The sequence below is a fragment of the Podarcis raffonei genome, chromosome 1 (genome assembly GCF_027172205.1).
Source record: "Podarcis raffonei isolate rPodRaf1 chromosome 1, rPodRaf1.pri, whole genome shotgun sequence".
NCBI lineage: Eukaryota > Metazoa > Chordata > Lepidosauria > Squamata > Lacertidae > Podarcis > Podarcis raffonei.
This window is the reverse complement of record NC_070602.1, coordinates 44,591,590-44,608,963: the sequence shown is the minus strand read 5'-3', so window position 1 is coordinate 44,608,963 and position 17,374 is coordinate 44,591,590. Positions and strand designations below refer to the sequence as shown.

General features: G+C 41.0%; 1 protein-coding gene across 1 annotated transcript; it reads left to right on the top strand.

The window, feature by feature from the left end:
- The first annotated feature begins 3,676 nt into the window (after positions 1 to 3,676).
- On the top strand, positions 3,677 to 16,720 carry LOC128411417 (cytosolic phospholipase A2 epsilon-like). The gene is made up of 9 exons (XM_053383738.1): positions 3,677 to 3,807; positions 6,092 to 6,314; positions 6,970 to 7,084; positions 7,956 to 8,093; positions 8,953 to 9,060; positions 10,850 to 11,047; positions 14,142 to 14,308; positions 14,947 to 15,133; positions 16,344 to 16,720. Exons 1-9 carry the CDS (start codon positions 3,689 to 3,691, stop codon positions 16,562 to 16,564), a joined length of 1,476 nt encoding a protein of 491 aa, XP_053239713.1. The 5' UTR covers positions 3,677 to 3,688; the 3' UTR covers positions 16,565 to 16,720.
- Positions 16,721 to 17,374: the final 654 nt, after the last annotated feature.

Here is a 17,374-nt window from a genome sequence, read left to right as displayed (position 1 = left end):
TGACATGGACAAGAATTGACCAAATCTGGATAACTAGAGGACTGGCACCTAAGACTCGAAAAGTGGAAATTTGCCCTAAAACTTGCTCCGACCATAATGCTGTGAAAATGGAGATGAAATTAACACCAACCGGTTCCTTCAGATGGAGGATGAATGACACCTTGTTTAGAGACCAAGAGGTTACCAAGAAGGCCCAAAAAACCTTGAGAGACTATTTTGAGATAAATATGAACACCATTATCGAAAAAAGAGTAATCTGGGACGCAAGCAAAGCAGTTATGAGGGGGTTTCTAATTCAACAGAATGCAATAAAGAAGAGAACTCAAAATGAGAAAAAAGACAAAATTTTGGAAAAAATAAAAGAGGGCGAGAAGAAACTGAGAGCGAAACCAAAGTCACAAGAGATTCTGAGAGAAATAAAGTTATACCAAGTTCAATACATGAAGATGATGAATCAGGAAATAGAATGGAAAATTAAACAGATGAGACAAAGGACATTTGAATCGGCCAATAAATGTGGAAAATTGTTAGCCTGGCAAATGAAAAAAAGACAAAAACTAAACACCATTACCAACTTGGAAGTGGAAGGAAAGAATATTCAGAATCCAGTGGAAATTAGAAAATGCTTCCAGAGGTACTTTAAACAGCTATATACACAAGGGCCACAGAAAGAGTTTGATATAGACCAATTTTTAAAAACAAATGGACTACAAAAAATCTCTCAAGAAAATAAGTTAATGTTGAACTATAAAATAAAATAACAGGAGGTGGAAGGTGCCATCCAGAATATGCAGCTGGGCAAATCTCCAGGGCCGGATGGCTTAACCTCAAAATATTATAGATCCTTGAAAGATTGGATAATTCAACCACTAAAGGAGGTTTGTAATGAAATTTTGGAGGGGGAAAAAGCGGCAGGGTCGTGGAAGGAGGCCTATATTACACTTATACCGAAAAATGAGTCTGAAAAGACACAATTTAAGAACTACTGCCCCATATCCCTGCTTACTGTGGATTACAAAATTTTTGCAGATATTTTGGCTAAAAGGTTAAAAAAAGTATTAGTGGAGGAGATACATAAAGACCAAGCTGGCTTTCTCCCGGGTAGACACTTGTCTGACAACACGAGGAATATAATTAACATTTTGGAGAAGTTGCAAGTGAACATTAATACTAAAGCAGTCTTAATTTTTGTAGATGCGGAGAAAGCCTTTGATAATATTTCCTGGAGTTTCATGAAGAAAAATCTTCAGGGGATGGGGGTTGGTCAAGGGTTTGAAAATGGTATAAGTACAATTTACTCAGAACAAAAGGCTAAACTAATAGTTAATAATGTGGTGACAGAGGAATTTAAGATAGAGAAAAGGACACGACAAGGCTGCCCAGTTTCCCCATTGCTTTTTATTTCGGTCCTGGAGGTTTTGCTAAATATGATCAGAAGGGACTGTCTGATTAAAGGTATACAGGTCGGAGCCAAACAGTACAAATTGAAAGTTTTTGCAGATGATTTAGTACTGACGTTACAGGAGCCAGAATCTAGTACTAAAAGAGTATTAGAACTGATTCAAGAATTTGGTCATGTGGCAGGATTTAAGTTGAACAAGTTAAAAACTAAAGTTCTTGAGAAAAACTTAACACCGATTGAGAAAGAGAGGTTTCAGAAGGAGACAGGTTTAACATTGGTTAAGAAAGTAAAATACCTGGGGGTTAATATGACTGCTAAGAACTTAAACCTATTTAAAGACAATTATGAGAAATGTTGGTCAGAAGTGAAAAAGGATCTAGAAACATGGTCAAACTTGAAGCTTTCCTTGTTAGGTCGAATTGCTGTTATAAAGATGAATGTATTGCCAAGAATGTTATTTTTGTTTCAATCATTGCAAATTTTGGACAAAATGGACTGTTTCAAGAAGTGGCAGAGAGATATTTCTAGATTTGTCTGGCAGGGCAAGAAGCCCAGAATAAAATTTAAAATATTAACTGATGTAAAGGAAAGAGGTGGATTTGCCCTGCCAGACCTTAAACTTTATTATGAATCAGCAGCATTCTGCTGGTTGAAAGAATGGCTGCTTCTTGAGAACACAGACATTTTGGATTTAGAAGGTTTTAATAATGTTTTTGGGTGGCATGCATATTTGTGGTATGACAAGGTCAAAGCACACAAAGCATTTAAAAACCATATTGTCAGGAAAGCATTGTTTAATGTCTGGATAAGATATAAGGACTTACTTGAAAATAAAACCCCAAGGTGGTTGTCACCGATGGAAGCAAAGGCTCAGAAAAAGCTCAATATGGAGGCTAAATGGCCGAAATATTGGGAAATTTTGGAACAAGAAGGAGACAAATTGAAATTGCAGAGTTTTGAGAAATTAAAAGATAAAGTGCGAGACTGGCTTCACTATTATCAAATAAGGGAGGCTTATAATTTGGACAAAAAAATTGGCTTCCAGGTGGAAAAATCAAAATTGGAAACAGAACTGTTAGATTCCAAAACAAAGACACTTTCAAGAATGTATAACTTGCTGTTGAAATGGAATACTCAGGATGAAACGGTTAAATCTGCTATGATTAAATGGGCACAAGATGTTGGACATAACATTATGTTTGCTGACTGGGAACAGTTGTGGACCACAGGTATGAAATTTACGGCATGTAATTCCTTAAGAGAGAATATTATGAAAATGATATACAGGTGGTACATGACACCAGTCAAGCTTGTAAAAATCTATCATTTGCCCGATAATAAATGTTGGAAATGTAAAGAAAATGAAGGTACATTCTTTCACCTTTGGTGGACGTGCCCAAAGATTAAGGCTTTCTGGGAGATGATCTATAATGAAATGAAAAAGGTATTTAAATATACCTTCCTGAAGAAACCAGAGGCCTTCCTCCTGGGCATAGTCGGCCAATTGGTGCCAAAGAAGGATAGAACCTTCTTTATGTACGCTACAACAGCAGCAAGAATACTTATTGCAAAGTATTGGAAGACACAAGATTTACCCACCCTGGAAGAGTGGCAGATGAAGGTGATGGACTATATGGAACTGGCGGAAATGACTGGCAGAATCCGAGACCAGGGAGAAGAGTCGGTGGAAGAAGATTGGAAGAAATTCAAAGACTATTTGCAGAAACATTGTAAAATTAATGAATGTTAAAATGATGTTGGATTGAAATTGAGTGGCCTTAGCAACAAGATCAATAAGAATATGTAAAAATGGATTGATAACGGATGAAAATATATAGTTATAATATGTTGAGATATAGAGTTAAGATAAATGAAAGAGGGTAAGGATTTGCTGAACTAACCATGTGAATGGGAATATAAAAAAGGGAGGTGTGAGGAGGTCAGGGAAATAAGCAAACGAAATTTAAGATATGAAAAAATTGATTTGTTTTTAATTTTTTCTATCTATTTTTTTTCTGTATTTTGCATTTTTTTCTATGTTTTTTGTATTTTTTGTATTTTTCTCTTTTTTCTTTTTTTTAATTCTGTAATTTTCTTCTTTTGTAAAATTTCAATAAATGTCTTTTTTTAAAAAAAAAGATGAGGTTTTCGGATATGTGATTAAGCTTTTATGTAAAACAAAACAAAAAAAGTCTGTGTGATTTGGCTCATTCCTTCAATCTTCCCTCTTCTGCAAATTTGTGAATAACTGCTCTCAAATTTATTCAGGTTCCCATTGTGGCTGTGATGACAACAGCAGGTGGCGTAAGATCCATGACTGCGATGTACGGCAGCCTATTAGCTCTCCAGAAGCTGAATCTCTTAGACTGTATTTCATACACCGCTGGTTTATCTGGCACAACATGGTAAGGAGAACATGGAGCAAAACTATTAGGGATGTATCCAGACCTGCAGAATTTCCCTATAACCTTCTGCCATGGGGTAATCACATGAAGTGACGGCACATTTTATGTGTATCCCTTCAGTTGTTGTTTAGCATTCAACATCCATGGAAAACTTTGTATCACATGAAATAGAAGCAAACCTTTCTGTATCTCCCCTGGATAGCCCCTGCCACTCCTCCTTTGTTTAGCATAACAGTCACTTTATAAAACCAAACAATAAAAAAATTATTTATGCCGAATTTGTGCAATTTTACCAAGGATTTTTTTTTTAAAAGCACAAAATAAGCCTGGTGACTTCATGGTCCTGATTCAATGGAACCAAGCCTTGTCACCACAACTACCTCCCTATTTTTCAGATTTATTAATTAATGGAAAATATACTCAGTGTGATTAGAAAAACAGAAATAAAAAACTGAGTCTGTAGTTCTAGGGAAATGAAGTACTGTATATATACATTTCAAACATTGTCAGACGCTGAGACTAAACTGCAATGCAACACAATACAATCAGTTTCCTAGTCTTGATATGACCATAGGCAACCCTTTTGAAAAGCTTCCGACCTAAGCAACAACAACTTACATTGTTTAGGAATCTTTAGCAACTTTCAAATCAGTTAAGAGTCAGATTATTATTATTATTTTGAGGAGAGGGTGGGTAACATGACCTTCGTTGCTGTTTGCATCAGATTTGCAAAATCCTTTGAACCAAACAGTATTTCAATGAAAACTTGTTTTATATATGAAAGTGATGTGGAAACTTATTATGAAAATTTGTGAGGATAATTTAACGGGTCCTTTGCTTCCCTGGATTGTTGATTGGGTGCAGATATGTGATAAAATGCTCCTAACTGATTGGCAGGATGTTCTAGATGAGTTGCTCATTGAGTAGTCACATCAACTAGGGATAGACCAGGCATCCCCAAACTTGGCCCTCCAGATGTTTTGGGACTACAACTCCCATCACATGTGCGTGGGCTCGATTCTGCATGTACTCTGCTAGGTCTGGCTAAGGTCCTGCAACTAGTCAGAAAGTTGCAAAACACCTTGTTTTGCAACTTTCTGACTAGTTGCAGGACCTTAGCCAGACCTAGCAGAGTACACGTAGAATTCACGGAAGCAATTGGCAACTTGGCTGCAGACAGGACAGACGAAGCAGGAACCAGGAACTTGCAGTTAGGTGTTTATTATATACAGTGGACTATTTACAGGAACAGAACACGGATCTTTTGCTAGCTCTCTCTGACACGACTCACAACTCCTACACTGACACACAGAACTCTGAACTTCTGAACCTAACACATTCCAGTTAGTAGGCCATTAATTATCACTCCTTTGAGAGAGCTTGACCAATCAGGGAGCTGTCTCCATGTCTCTGTTATCACCAGGCAGACTTACTCCTTCACATGACCTTCTGGCTTTCTGCCAAACCTTAATTGACTCTGTGTGAGTAGCTGCACGTACACAGTTTCCCAACATACAACTCCCATCATCCCTAGCTAACACGACCAGTGGTCAGGGATGATGGGAATTGTAGTCCCAAAACATCTGAAGGGCCAAGTTTGGGGATGCCCGGGATCGACAGTTCAGTCTAATTCACTTTCATATGTATTCATTTTAATTCCATTCTGTTCCATTCCTGTTTAATTTGAATTCCTGCCCCCATGAGAACTCTGAATAACATTCTAACCCAGAAAAAAGTCATACAGACAGACAGTTGTGGGATGGCCCTAGGCCTGCCTTTTGACATTTATTTTCTTCTTTTTAAAACAGGTGACAGCATGGCTTCCTCTGAGTGGATTGAAAAGGGGGCTGCAAACACGCCTGAGAGCAAATGTCTCTGGGACCAATATGGGTCCTTGAGAGAAATGGGATGTCCTTGTATCCCATTGCTCCAGGGGCATTTACAGTCTCATTTTCAATGTGCACAGTGGCAGATGCTGTGCTTTCCAGCTGCTTGGAGTAGCTATTATTACCTTTTTCAAAAGTTGTGCCTTTTTAAAAAAGCACCCCCAGACCACCTCAAACAATTAGCTTTCTAAGGAAGGCCACATTCTGATCTGCACAATAGTCCATGGGGTGCAGATCAGGTGAGTTTGCCTTAGAACGTGGTTGCAAAAAATTCCTTGAGCACCCCTAACACGATTAGCTGCCAGTTGATAAGTGGCCATTTGTATTTGCCCAAAGTCTGTGGCCAGTTTCAATTTTAGCTTCTCCTTTTTTCTCCTTTTAAAATTTATTTTCCTTAGGACCATGATAAATTTATATGAAGATGCCAATTGGTCTCAAAAAGATTTGGAAGCGCATATCAGTGATGCTCGGAAACATGTCATGAAAAACAAGCTTTCCTGTTTTTCTCGGAGGCACTTAACATACTATGAAAAGGAAATCTGTCAGAGGCACCGAGATGGATATAAGCTCTCTTTTATAGATCTCTGGGGGCTCATTATTGAATCCATGTTTAATGATGAGGTATTGTATTAATACTTTTTGGGGGTGGGTGGGAAGCATAATGTGGGCTGGCATATGGGGAAAATATGAAACAAATTAAGCATAGAAAGGGGAAAGGGTGTTTGCTATTATTTCTTTAATTTACATTGACAGCACACCTGTTGTGAAGAGTTGGGATGGAAACAACAACACAAGCTTGCATCTAAATATATTAAAATATTGGGCAGTATCCATTGAACTGTTTTCACCACCACAAGGAGATTTAGCTGGGCAATAGAGCTTTTCTGCCCTCTCTCTGTATGTCTCCTGTGTGCCCCATACATTTGATCTGGAAGGTTGTGGGGGACCCAGAACAGATTTATGGGGTATGCTTGGAGAGGAGAGGTCAGGAAATCATAGAATTGTAAAGTTTTAGGGAACCCAAGAGTCATCTAGTCCAATCCCCTGCAATGCAGGCATCTCAGCTAAAGCACCCATAACAAGATCCCCCAACACTGGAGTAGTGTGCGAGGTGGTACTGGCAACTGCACTGGGAAGGAGGAATTGGCAAACATTGCCTCTCATAGGTAAGGACCAAAGTCTGGGTCTGACCCAAGATGGGGATGCCATGACATGTTCTTTGTGAAATTTATTTGGCTCAATGTCTCTTCTGCTGACTGCTGTTTTTCCCAAACAGCCCAATCATCACAAGCTCTCAGATCAACGACAGGCTGTGAATCTGGGTCAGAACCCACTTCCCATCTACCTTGCTCTCAATGTCAAAGAAAGATACAGCACTCTAGATTTTAAAGGTAGGGACAAAATTATTTGAGCTTGCTTCGAAGGCAGGGGGCCAGGTGAAGACTATTGGTTGACATTTCCCCACTAATAGATACTAAATCTCCTGGCGGTGGTGCAGCACAGATTGTGTGTTGTGTACATTTTTATACAGAATTATACCTTTGTTTCAAAATCCTAAGAGAATTCTTGGATCTTGAGCAATTAAGTCCTGTCAGTCTTTGATACCACATTGAGTGCTCTTGAGTACTCATTCGCCCTCCTTTTAGGCCTGCTCTTTACTTGAAACAATAATCGCATGGAAAGTGCTCCCATACAGTGATAGCTCCGAGTACTGGCTTCCTTTGTAAATTACTCTTGTTGCACAGAGAGTTTCCACTTCACTGTCAGCTACAGATGAAGGTGACCCATTTAGGAGGGTGTAGTAACACATTATGGCTGCCATGTGGAGCAGTTGCTGCATGAATGCTGTTAGAGAGATATAAAAGAAATATTTTAAAAATTGTCCAGTAGCACCTCAGAGACCAACTAAGTTTGTTCTGGGTTTAAGCTTTCGTGTGCATGCACACTTCTTCAGATACACTGAAACAGAAGTCACCAGACCCTTATATATAGTGAGAGGGTGGGGAGGGGTATTACTCAGAAGGGTGGTGGGAATGGGTGATTGGCTGATAGGTGTAGAGCTTCTGTAAGAGGAATGGGGAGTTGTGATTTCCAAATCCATTGAAACTGTTAATTATGATTATCACAGAGAGGTAGAATGCAGATTTTATTGCAGTGTTCCCTACAGTGTAATTATTACATCATTCATTTATTAGATTTCTTACCTGTCTTTCGCAATAATTATACTGTACTTAACAAATATTTTTATATGGTTGTTTGCAGAGTGGGTGGAATTTACTCCCTATGAAGCAGGCTTCTTGAAATATGGAGCTTTCATTAATGTGGAACATTTTGGAAGTGAGTTCTACATGGGCCACTTGACAAAGAAGCTGCCGGAATCTGAGCTCTGTTACATGCAAGGTGACGTGTTATTATTTATGAAATTTGAATACCACCCTTCATCTGCAGATCTCAGGGTGGTTCGCAACATAAAAATACAATATAAAAGCACAAAATACAATATGCAGTATAAAAGCACAAGATAAAAACAAGAACAAAAAAACCCACAAAGAAATAACCCCTCTCCCACAAATACATTTAATAGAGGTATAAAATGTTAATCAGCCAAAGGCCTGGTTAAAGAGGAACATTTTCGCCTGGCACCTAAAGGTGTATAATGAAGGTGCCAGCTGAACCTCCCTGGGGAGAGCATTCCACAGATGGGGAGCCACTGCAGAGAAGGCCTGTTCTTGTGTTGCCACTTCCTGGACCTCTTGTGGAGGAGGCACACGAAGAAGGGCCTCAGATGCTGAACACAAAGTCATATGGAGAGAGATGGTCTTTGAAGACCTGAACAGAGATACCAACAAAATCTATATTGTTTTAGTTCCCTGTATTTTGAAATTGACTCCTTACCACCCACACAGGTTTTTTTTTGTACTATATACTCATCTTTCACACATTACTGATGGGAATGAGAACTGCACTACAGGCTTTTTTTAGTTCTGGCACCTCTCAGATGGGCACCATTGCCATTATAAAAGAATAAGGGAGGCATTTGTGGTGAGTTCTGGCACCTTTCCCCCCTAGAAAAATAGCACTGACGACAGGAAATAGTAAACACAGTAATTAGTAAAATATTAGTGAACATGATATCCATTTCAAAACAATAAATGAAAGAAACAAATGCAACACCCTCTTTACCATCATCTAGAAATTACATCAAAGCTCTGAGATTAAATGGTTTTTATTTTACTTTTGCATTTTCTATGTTTCTCAGGCATGTTGAGTAATATATATTCCCAGAGTTTGCTGGATGCATTGTATTTAGCTGACTGTTCAGAAGACTTCTGGCACAGGTGGACAAGAGACAGAGTGGTGGATATTGGTCAGTAGAACATCATTTCTTCTTTGGCTAATGTACCTTGGGCTCTGTCATGAGGCATGCAGCACTGTTGGGATCAAGCTTGGGTTGGCTGATGGAGGCTGATGGAGGAGGAAGAAACAGGGAAAGAGCTGAATTTGTGGAACATGGGTTGGAGGGGGGGGGCAAATATCTCCTTTCCACTTCAGTCACTTTGGAAGGGAGAGCAGGATGCTGGCCCCCCCTCTCTGACCTTCCTGCAGAGCAGAAAGCCTTAGCAGAGACTGGGGAAGACTTTGATCAGCTATGGCAGGAGCCTGAACAGGAGGCTGCAGTCTTGTTGCCTATAACCGGGCGCCACCTTCACAGATGGGAACAGATATAACCACCCCACAAGGCTAGAGAGTCTCAAATGACCACTCCATACCTCCTTTTAAAAGCTTGGGGAACAGGGATGGGAAAGTTCATTGGGACACCTGTTTCTGAACACCGGAATTGTGACTCTTGAGCACTGTGTCTACTGCTGAGCCTGTGCTTTTACCTGCTTAAATAAAGATATCTTTCTTCCAAGTAAGACATTCTGGGAAGATCCACATTATACATTTAAGGAGCATGCAATGCACATTTAAAGTGCACAACTTCCTCTCAAGGAATCTCAGGGACTTTGTTAGGAGGCAACTCCTAGGCGCCAAGGTCCCTTTGCCCTCCCCAATAAAATATTTGAGGGGACCGAGCCCCCACAAAGTTAATGGCCATTGCCCTTCAAATGGTACAGTCATGTGATTGATTATGCAGGGTGTGGCTTACCTGCCCCTTGCAATTTTTTTTCCATGTTGGCACCCCTGGGAACAGTAGTTTGTTAAGGTTACTGGGAATGGTCGGTCTGTGAGGAGGAAACTACATTTCCCGTGGTCTTTAGCAAACAGTTGGATCTTAGTTTTGTTATAATTTATAGTTAAATGCCATGATTTATAGTTAAAGGCCCAAAGCTAGTAAATTATTTTGGCCTATTTTGGATCATTAAAGTAGAGGATAATTTAACCTAATTGTTGCTGTTAATAGTAAAGGTAAAGGGACCCCTGACCATTAGTTCCAGTCGTGGCAGACTCTGGGGTTCTGGTGCTCATCTCACTTTATTGGCCAAGGGAGCCGGCGTACAGCTTCCGGGTCATGTGGCCAGCATGACTAAGCCGCTTCTGGCGAACCAGAGCAGCGCATGGAAACGCTGTTTACCTTCCCGCCAGAGTGGTACCTATTTATCTACTTGCACTTTGACATGCTTTTGAACTGCTAGGTGGGCAGGTGCTGGGACCGAGCAGCGGGAGCTCACCCCATCGCAGGTATTTGAACCGCCGACCTTCTGATCAGCAAGTCCTAGGCTCTGTGGTTTAACCCACAGCGCCACCCGTGTCCCACAGCAGTTAATAGTAGCAGCAGTAAAAAGATAAAAAGGTAAAGGACCCCTGGATGGTTAAGTCCGGTCAAAGGCGACTATGGGGTTGCAGCGCTCATCTTGCTTTCAGGCAGAGGGAGTGCACAGAAACACCATTTACCTTCCTGTCGCAGTGGTACCTATTTATCTACTTGCACTGGTGTGCTTTTGAACTGCTAGGTTGGCAGAAGCTGGGAGCAATGGGGGCTCACCCCATTGTAGGGATTCGAACCGCCAACCTTCTGATCAGCAATCCCAAGAGGCTCAGTGGTTTAGACCACAGTGCCACCTGCTTCCCCTAGTAGCAGCAGTAGCTATATTGGTACTATCAAGGTGCATTTTGAGTAAGGGATCTAAACAAAATTGTCATGTGTTCCACAGAAGATGGTACTCTGCCCAGCATGCTTCACCGGCCAGATGTGCAGCCAACATGCCTCTTCACCCCCAGCGGAAGCCTCACCGCTGTGCTTAGAGATGTTGTAACAATGCGGCCAATTGTTGCAGAATATGGCAATTTCATGAGGGGCCTCCAAGTCAACGATAAATACTTGGAGAATGACAGGTTTTCAGTGTGGAAAGGTAATTCCCTTGAACTCATTTACTCAGATCTCTTCTCCCCTCTCTCTTTTCTTTTGTTTTGGATATGTCTTATGATCCTCTCCCCACAGAAGCCTGTCCACAGCATACACCTGGATGTCACATATTTCTCAGTTGTGGAGAAACAGCTAATCCTCTGCCTCCTTGGTCAACAGTTGCCAGCTCCCAAGTTAGCCTCCACTTCTTTTTCCATCCACATTTCAGTTAATCAGCCTCTTTGCCCAGTAGTGGTGGCAGGGCAGAAATAGCCTCAAGATGGTGCTGGGCATATGCAGTAGTGCACAAATGTTCCCTGATCAAGGGCCACATCCTCTTCACAGAATCATAGAATTGTAGAGTTGGAAGGGATCCTGAGGGCACCCAACTCCCTCAATGCAGGAATCTCAACTAAAGCACTCATGACAGATGGCCATAGAAGCTCTGCTTAAAAATGAAGGAGACTCTACAACCTCCCAAGGGAGTCCATTCCACTGTTGAACAGCTCTTACTGCCAGAAAGTTCTTTCTGATGTTTATTTGGAATCTCCTTTCTTGTAACTTGAAGCCATTGGTTTGGGTCCTAGCGCTATGGTTACCAGAATTTTTTCAATGAATCCGGGGACACTCCCCCCCTTTTTAAAGCTGAGTAGCAACAGGGAGTCAGAAGTGGGGATAGTGAGGCAAAAGACCCTGGGCCCAAGCACACATGCATATTGTATAAAGGTGCAAAGCCCTTCTTTTGCACCCTGTGAAAAATAAATGCGCAGAGTTTTTTTTTTAAAAAACTGGGCAATGGCACGCCGCCTGCCCGTGACTCCCGAGCCTTCCCCGATCTCCTTCCCCCTTTGTTTTGACAGATCAGGGGAGGCTCAGGAGTCATGGGCAGGCGGTCATTGCCCAGGAGGGGCCAGCCTGGTAGTGCATTTGGCTCTGGCTGGCTTCAGGAGATGCTTGCTGCTGTGGCGCAGGAAAAATGGCGGGCGCCATGGCAATGAGCAGCGCTAACAGCCTGGCTCTGGGCTGCTGAGGCTGCTGTTGCTGCGTTTCCCAGGGACAGATTTGCAAATCTGGGGACTCTGGAGTAGGTGAAAACAAGCTTGCTTCATCTTCAGCGCTCTCCTTGCATTGTTTATTCTGTTATCACCAGTTTGGGCCCTGCTTTCCTTTTGAGTGAAGGCAGAGGCAAAGTAGGTGTTGAGCAGTTCTGTCTTCTCTCTGCCACCTAACAGCATTTCTCTGTCTTCTCCATGCAGAAGACCTAATACTTGCTTGTGTCAAGGTATTAAGTTTTAGGAAGGCAGAAGCTGCCAGTAAATGCTGGAATATGCTAGAACATTCTAGTGGGGCTGTAATTTTCCAAATTGCACAAAGCAAACACAGCTGTTGTTTTGTGTCTTATATTAGTGTCTTATCTTTGTGTCAAGGCCACTGGGAAGGGTATATCTGCTGCCCAGTGAGCAGTTTCTCATTCTTCTACTGACTTCTATTCCTTACTTTCTTTATATATTCATGCAGTGTTATTTTTTATGCTGTAACTGGATTTTTCTCTAAAGTGAGATAAGTTGAGCCTTGCTAGTGACCTAGCAAAGAATTGTAAGATTTATGCCTGTTGGCTACTCTTGTATATGATTCCTTTGTGATTTCCCCTTTCTTCCATTTTTTAATAAATGCCCTTCTTAAATCTCAGTTCTCCTTATGCAGCCACACTGATTTTTTTAGATGCCTCCCAATTTTCTTTCTTATTGGAATTGTTTGCATTTGTGCCTTCAATGGTTCACCTTTAGGAACTCCTATCTTGGACTCCCTTCTGTTTGAGTATTTCTAATCATGGGATCTCACCCAGTAGTTCCTTAACCTTTTTGAAATTAGCCTTCTTAAAGTGCACATCCGACTACACTCAGCTTTCCATTGCCTCTTAAAATGAAGCTCAATAGGACATGATCCCTTCCTCACAGATTTCCCAGTACTTCCACTTCGTTGATCAGTTCCTTCCTGTTGGTGAAAGCCAGGTAAAAGATAGATGATTCCTTTGTTGCTTCTTCCACTTTCTGGGAAATGAAATTCTCATAATTACAGGGAGAGTATTTGTTGAAAACAGATACAACAGAAGTGAGATTAGACTGGGAATGCTAAAACAGAGCATGTTTGGAACCTGTGCAGCCAGTCATTCTTCATTTCTTCCTTGACTGTTCTCCCTTCTTGTTCCTTGTACACCCAGAATACATTATGCAGATACATTACATTACATTAACAATTATTCTGAGGTTCAGGCTTTCCAGAAACACTTCATGCTTGTCTGTTTCCAAGAACTGGAGTAGCAAAAGAAGAAACGTAAGGGAGGTTTGTAGGAATGGCATTACAACTACGTTGTTTTAGTCATAGTGACCTGGGGTCCTTTTTGGTTATTTAAAAGATGAACCTAGGGAGTGGTGTAGTGGTTAGAATGTTAGACTAGGACCTGGGAGACCAGGGTTCAAATCCCCATTCATACATGAAGGGTGGCCTTGGGCCGGACACTCACTCTCAGCCTAACCTCTTGTTGTGGGAATTAACTGGGGAGGCAGTGAACTATGTACCCGACCTTGAGTTCCTTGGAGGAAAGGTGGGATATAAATGCAATGATTCTTTAAAAAGAAATTATTAAGCATTTCAAAACAAATATTTTGTAAATGTATTAACAGAAAAACAATCATAAGGCATGGGGGAAAGAATTGTTGTTGATAACATTGCTATACTAATAAGCACAATTTAAAATGTTTATCTCTCCCTCTCCACTAACCCTACAGCAGGATGCATTCTGGTTTCTTTGAATTTAATCTGCTAGGATTTAGTATGAACTATACTATACAGTGGTACCTCTTTGTTGGATCAACTGAAATTTCAAAAGTTGAAGGAAAAAATGAAAGTATAAAAGGTACCTGTTATCAAAAGAGGCATCTATGTAGAGAATACAAACTATGAATAAGTAAATTAAGGCTGCATTGTAGTATCATTCGCCTGTTAATGATACATAATTAATTGAGTCCTCCTGGTCTTTAATAGCATATATGAGTTTTCTTTGCAACATTGCATATAAAGCTAAATAATTTGCCTTTCAGATACTGTACTAGATAATTTCCCCAACAAGTTGAATGAAACACCAGAATATTTGGAACTGACGGACACAGCTTTTTTCATCAATACCAGCTGCCCACCGCTTCTGAGGCCAGAGAGGAAAGTGGACCTTATTTTGCATTTAAATTATAGTGGAGGATCACAGACATTGGTGAGAAGATTCTTTTTATTATCTTTAGCAACTTGACCATAACCATTCGTCTTTTCATTAATTTTTTACTTCAAATATTAACAGAAGACTGGAAGAGCTTGAAAAAGAACTTGTGCTATGCCATATAGTTATTTGGTGTAGCTTCACATTTGATATAAAAATGGATTATTTTCTTCTTCTTCCAAGGACGACTGAGTCATATGGAGTAATGCTGGGGGGCAGGCAGGTGGTCCCCATTTCTCCCTCCCACCACAGAGCTAGCTTTAGCTTTTTACATAGTCTTCTTACAAGGGAAGTAATGCGGAGAAAGATGGCTTTGCTTTCTGATCCTCAGTATTTTCATGGAAAGAGAGAGCAAGCAAAAGAGAAACAGCCCCTGGGAGAGGACAGTGGACATCCTAGACAACTGGACCTTGGACAATTATTATTGTGTCCTCCTCCTTCATCATCACCATTTTATATACTCATAGTGCTAGAAAATCTGATCCACCTACCTATGCCAAGACAAGAGTACCCATACCCCAAATATCCCTGATAAGTGCCATATCATCCTTCTAGTGCAACTACTAGCTTTTGAGAAAGGAAAGCTGTAACCATATCTCTTTGGGTTCTGATGTTGTTCATGTTTAATGCTCTAGCCATTGGATCTAGCTACAAAATACTATGAGGAGCAGGGCATTCCATTTCCCAAGGCTGTGCTGACAGATGAAGACAGGAAGCATCTCAAGGAATGCTACCTCTTCGACAAAGCAGAGAGTCCAAAGGCTCCCATATTGCTGTATTTCCCCCTGGTATGCGATACCTTCCAAAAATACAAAGCTCCTGGTGAGTAAAGAAGAGCAATAGTCTTCCTGAAGACAACATGACTTTCTTATCTGCTTATTTTCATGACTGACACACACACACACACACACACACACACACACAGGCTGGGATCAAAAGAGAGGACATATGCAGGAGAGAGCAAAAAAAGCTCTATGCATACCCACACTTTCCCTTTTTGACAATGGCACTCTATGCTGCCCAGGTGAAAAGCCACTGCTCAATTTGAAAAGTGTGTTGTCACTTTGGCAGTAGCAAGTGCTGCAGTGGAAACAGAAGAGCAGCTCTGGGTGTGTGAGCTGCTGTCCTCCATCTGCATGGTGGCTCTTTGGTTCATGGACCCTGGGTTCTATGTTCTGACAGCATCCTCACTTCAATCTGTCTTTTGTTCCACTGACTCATCATCTTTTATCCCCAACCCAGTCTACTTTTTCAAATCTTCCTTCTAGCTTCTAGCCTTCAACTTCTAGTCTTCAACCCATTCACTCAGCACTTGTTGCACTGCTGCATTAAAAACCGAGATGAATGTGGCAGATGGAGATCTTCTCCCCTTTATTATAAATATATACAAATATAGACCATAAACACAATTCCCCAACCATCACAACCTCAAATTGGTTTCAGTTACCTTCAAGATTTTCCTCATCTCATCCATTCTGACAGCGTGTTTTACCAAGATGAGGTTGTGTCAAATAGCCTAGTAATAAATGGGCAGAGATTTCTTGCCAGTTTCTCACAGGAAACTGAAGTGGCTGAGCAATTAACAAGCAGTGATGAATATGCTCACACTCTCCTCTCTGACTCCTTGATAAGAATGTGAAGCTTGGCTGCTCTTGCGAGGCATTGCACCCCCCCCCAACTTATTTCAATGTTCTAATGAAATTAGAAGTTATTGACCAGGGATGGGGGGGGGGGGCTTGTGGCTCTCCATATATTGTTGGACCCACAAGCCCCATCCAACATGGTCAGTGGTCAGAATAGTAAGAGTTATAGCTCAACAGCATCTAGGGCGCCAGAGGTTCCCCAGCTCTGGTTTATTTAGGGGCGGCATTTGCTGAAAATCCTGATGTTGAGCTTATCCACACACATTCCCCCCCCCCCAAATCTTTCTCCTTGATCTTGATGCGAAGTGATTCTATTAAAATGGCAAAAAGATAATTGCATATCATATGGATTATAACACACATTATTTCCTTCCATCTTGTTTCCATAGGTGTAGAACGCAGTCCTAGTGAGATGGAGGAAGGCCAAGTTGATGTCAGCAGCACTGTATTTACCCCATTTGCTACTGGCGCGCTGCAGTATTCAGAGGCTAATTTCAACAAGCTGTTAAATTTGAGCAACTACAATATCCTCAATAATCAACATATGATTCTTCAGGCTCTGCGTACAACAGTACAACGAAAGAAGCAGCAGAAGCAACAGTCTCTATGACTCTCTTCTTAACCCTCTCCAAATGTATTTTCTGCATTTTCTGCCACTTGCCAGTATTACAGAAATGGGAACTTGCTAATTATTATTTGTGATTTATGTGCCCCAAGTGTACCAAGGTGCTTTGTTATTTTGTTTGGATACAAATATGGTAGGAAACAAATTGGGAGATAGTGACTGAGAGATATAGTGACCTACTCACAATTACTCACCAATGATGGGCTGGAACATGGTCGTCTTAGGCTTAAGTCCAGCACTACAGAGGCTTTGCTAAAATATAGACCTGAGTTATATTGCCTCAGCAACCAAAGCTTAATGACAAAAGCCATTGACAAAATGCGAATATCTATAATAGGCCTCTAAGCTTCAGGTCTTAGGTTTTGTTCATAAATGCATGATTGTCACTTGATGATGGCAATATGAAGCAGCCATTACTGATCAAACAAACCAGAACAGAACTCCCCTTTCACTTAATATTAACCCAGATACAATACCTTTAAATGGAGAAAGTTTACACGTTCAGCGCGAGCTCATTGACTGAGACCAATATGTTATCAAGTGATGTACATACAATGTGAATTTGTTCTCAGTATCTTCTAGAGATATGATATTGGTTTTCAATACTATAAACTATCATGAAGCAATGGAGTGTTCATATGTGAATCAGCCTTCCCTATGTGAAAATTCAGATCGAGAAATACTGTTATGAGTTTGGCGGTGCCAGACCTCTAAATTCCTGAATCCAGTAAGTGCTAAAAGCTAATCAGGCCAGGCTAGTTTCCTGTGTTCTGGTAATTGCCTGGGTGAAGGGCC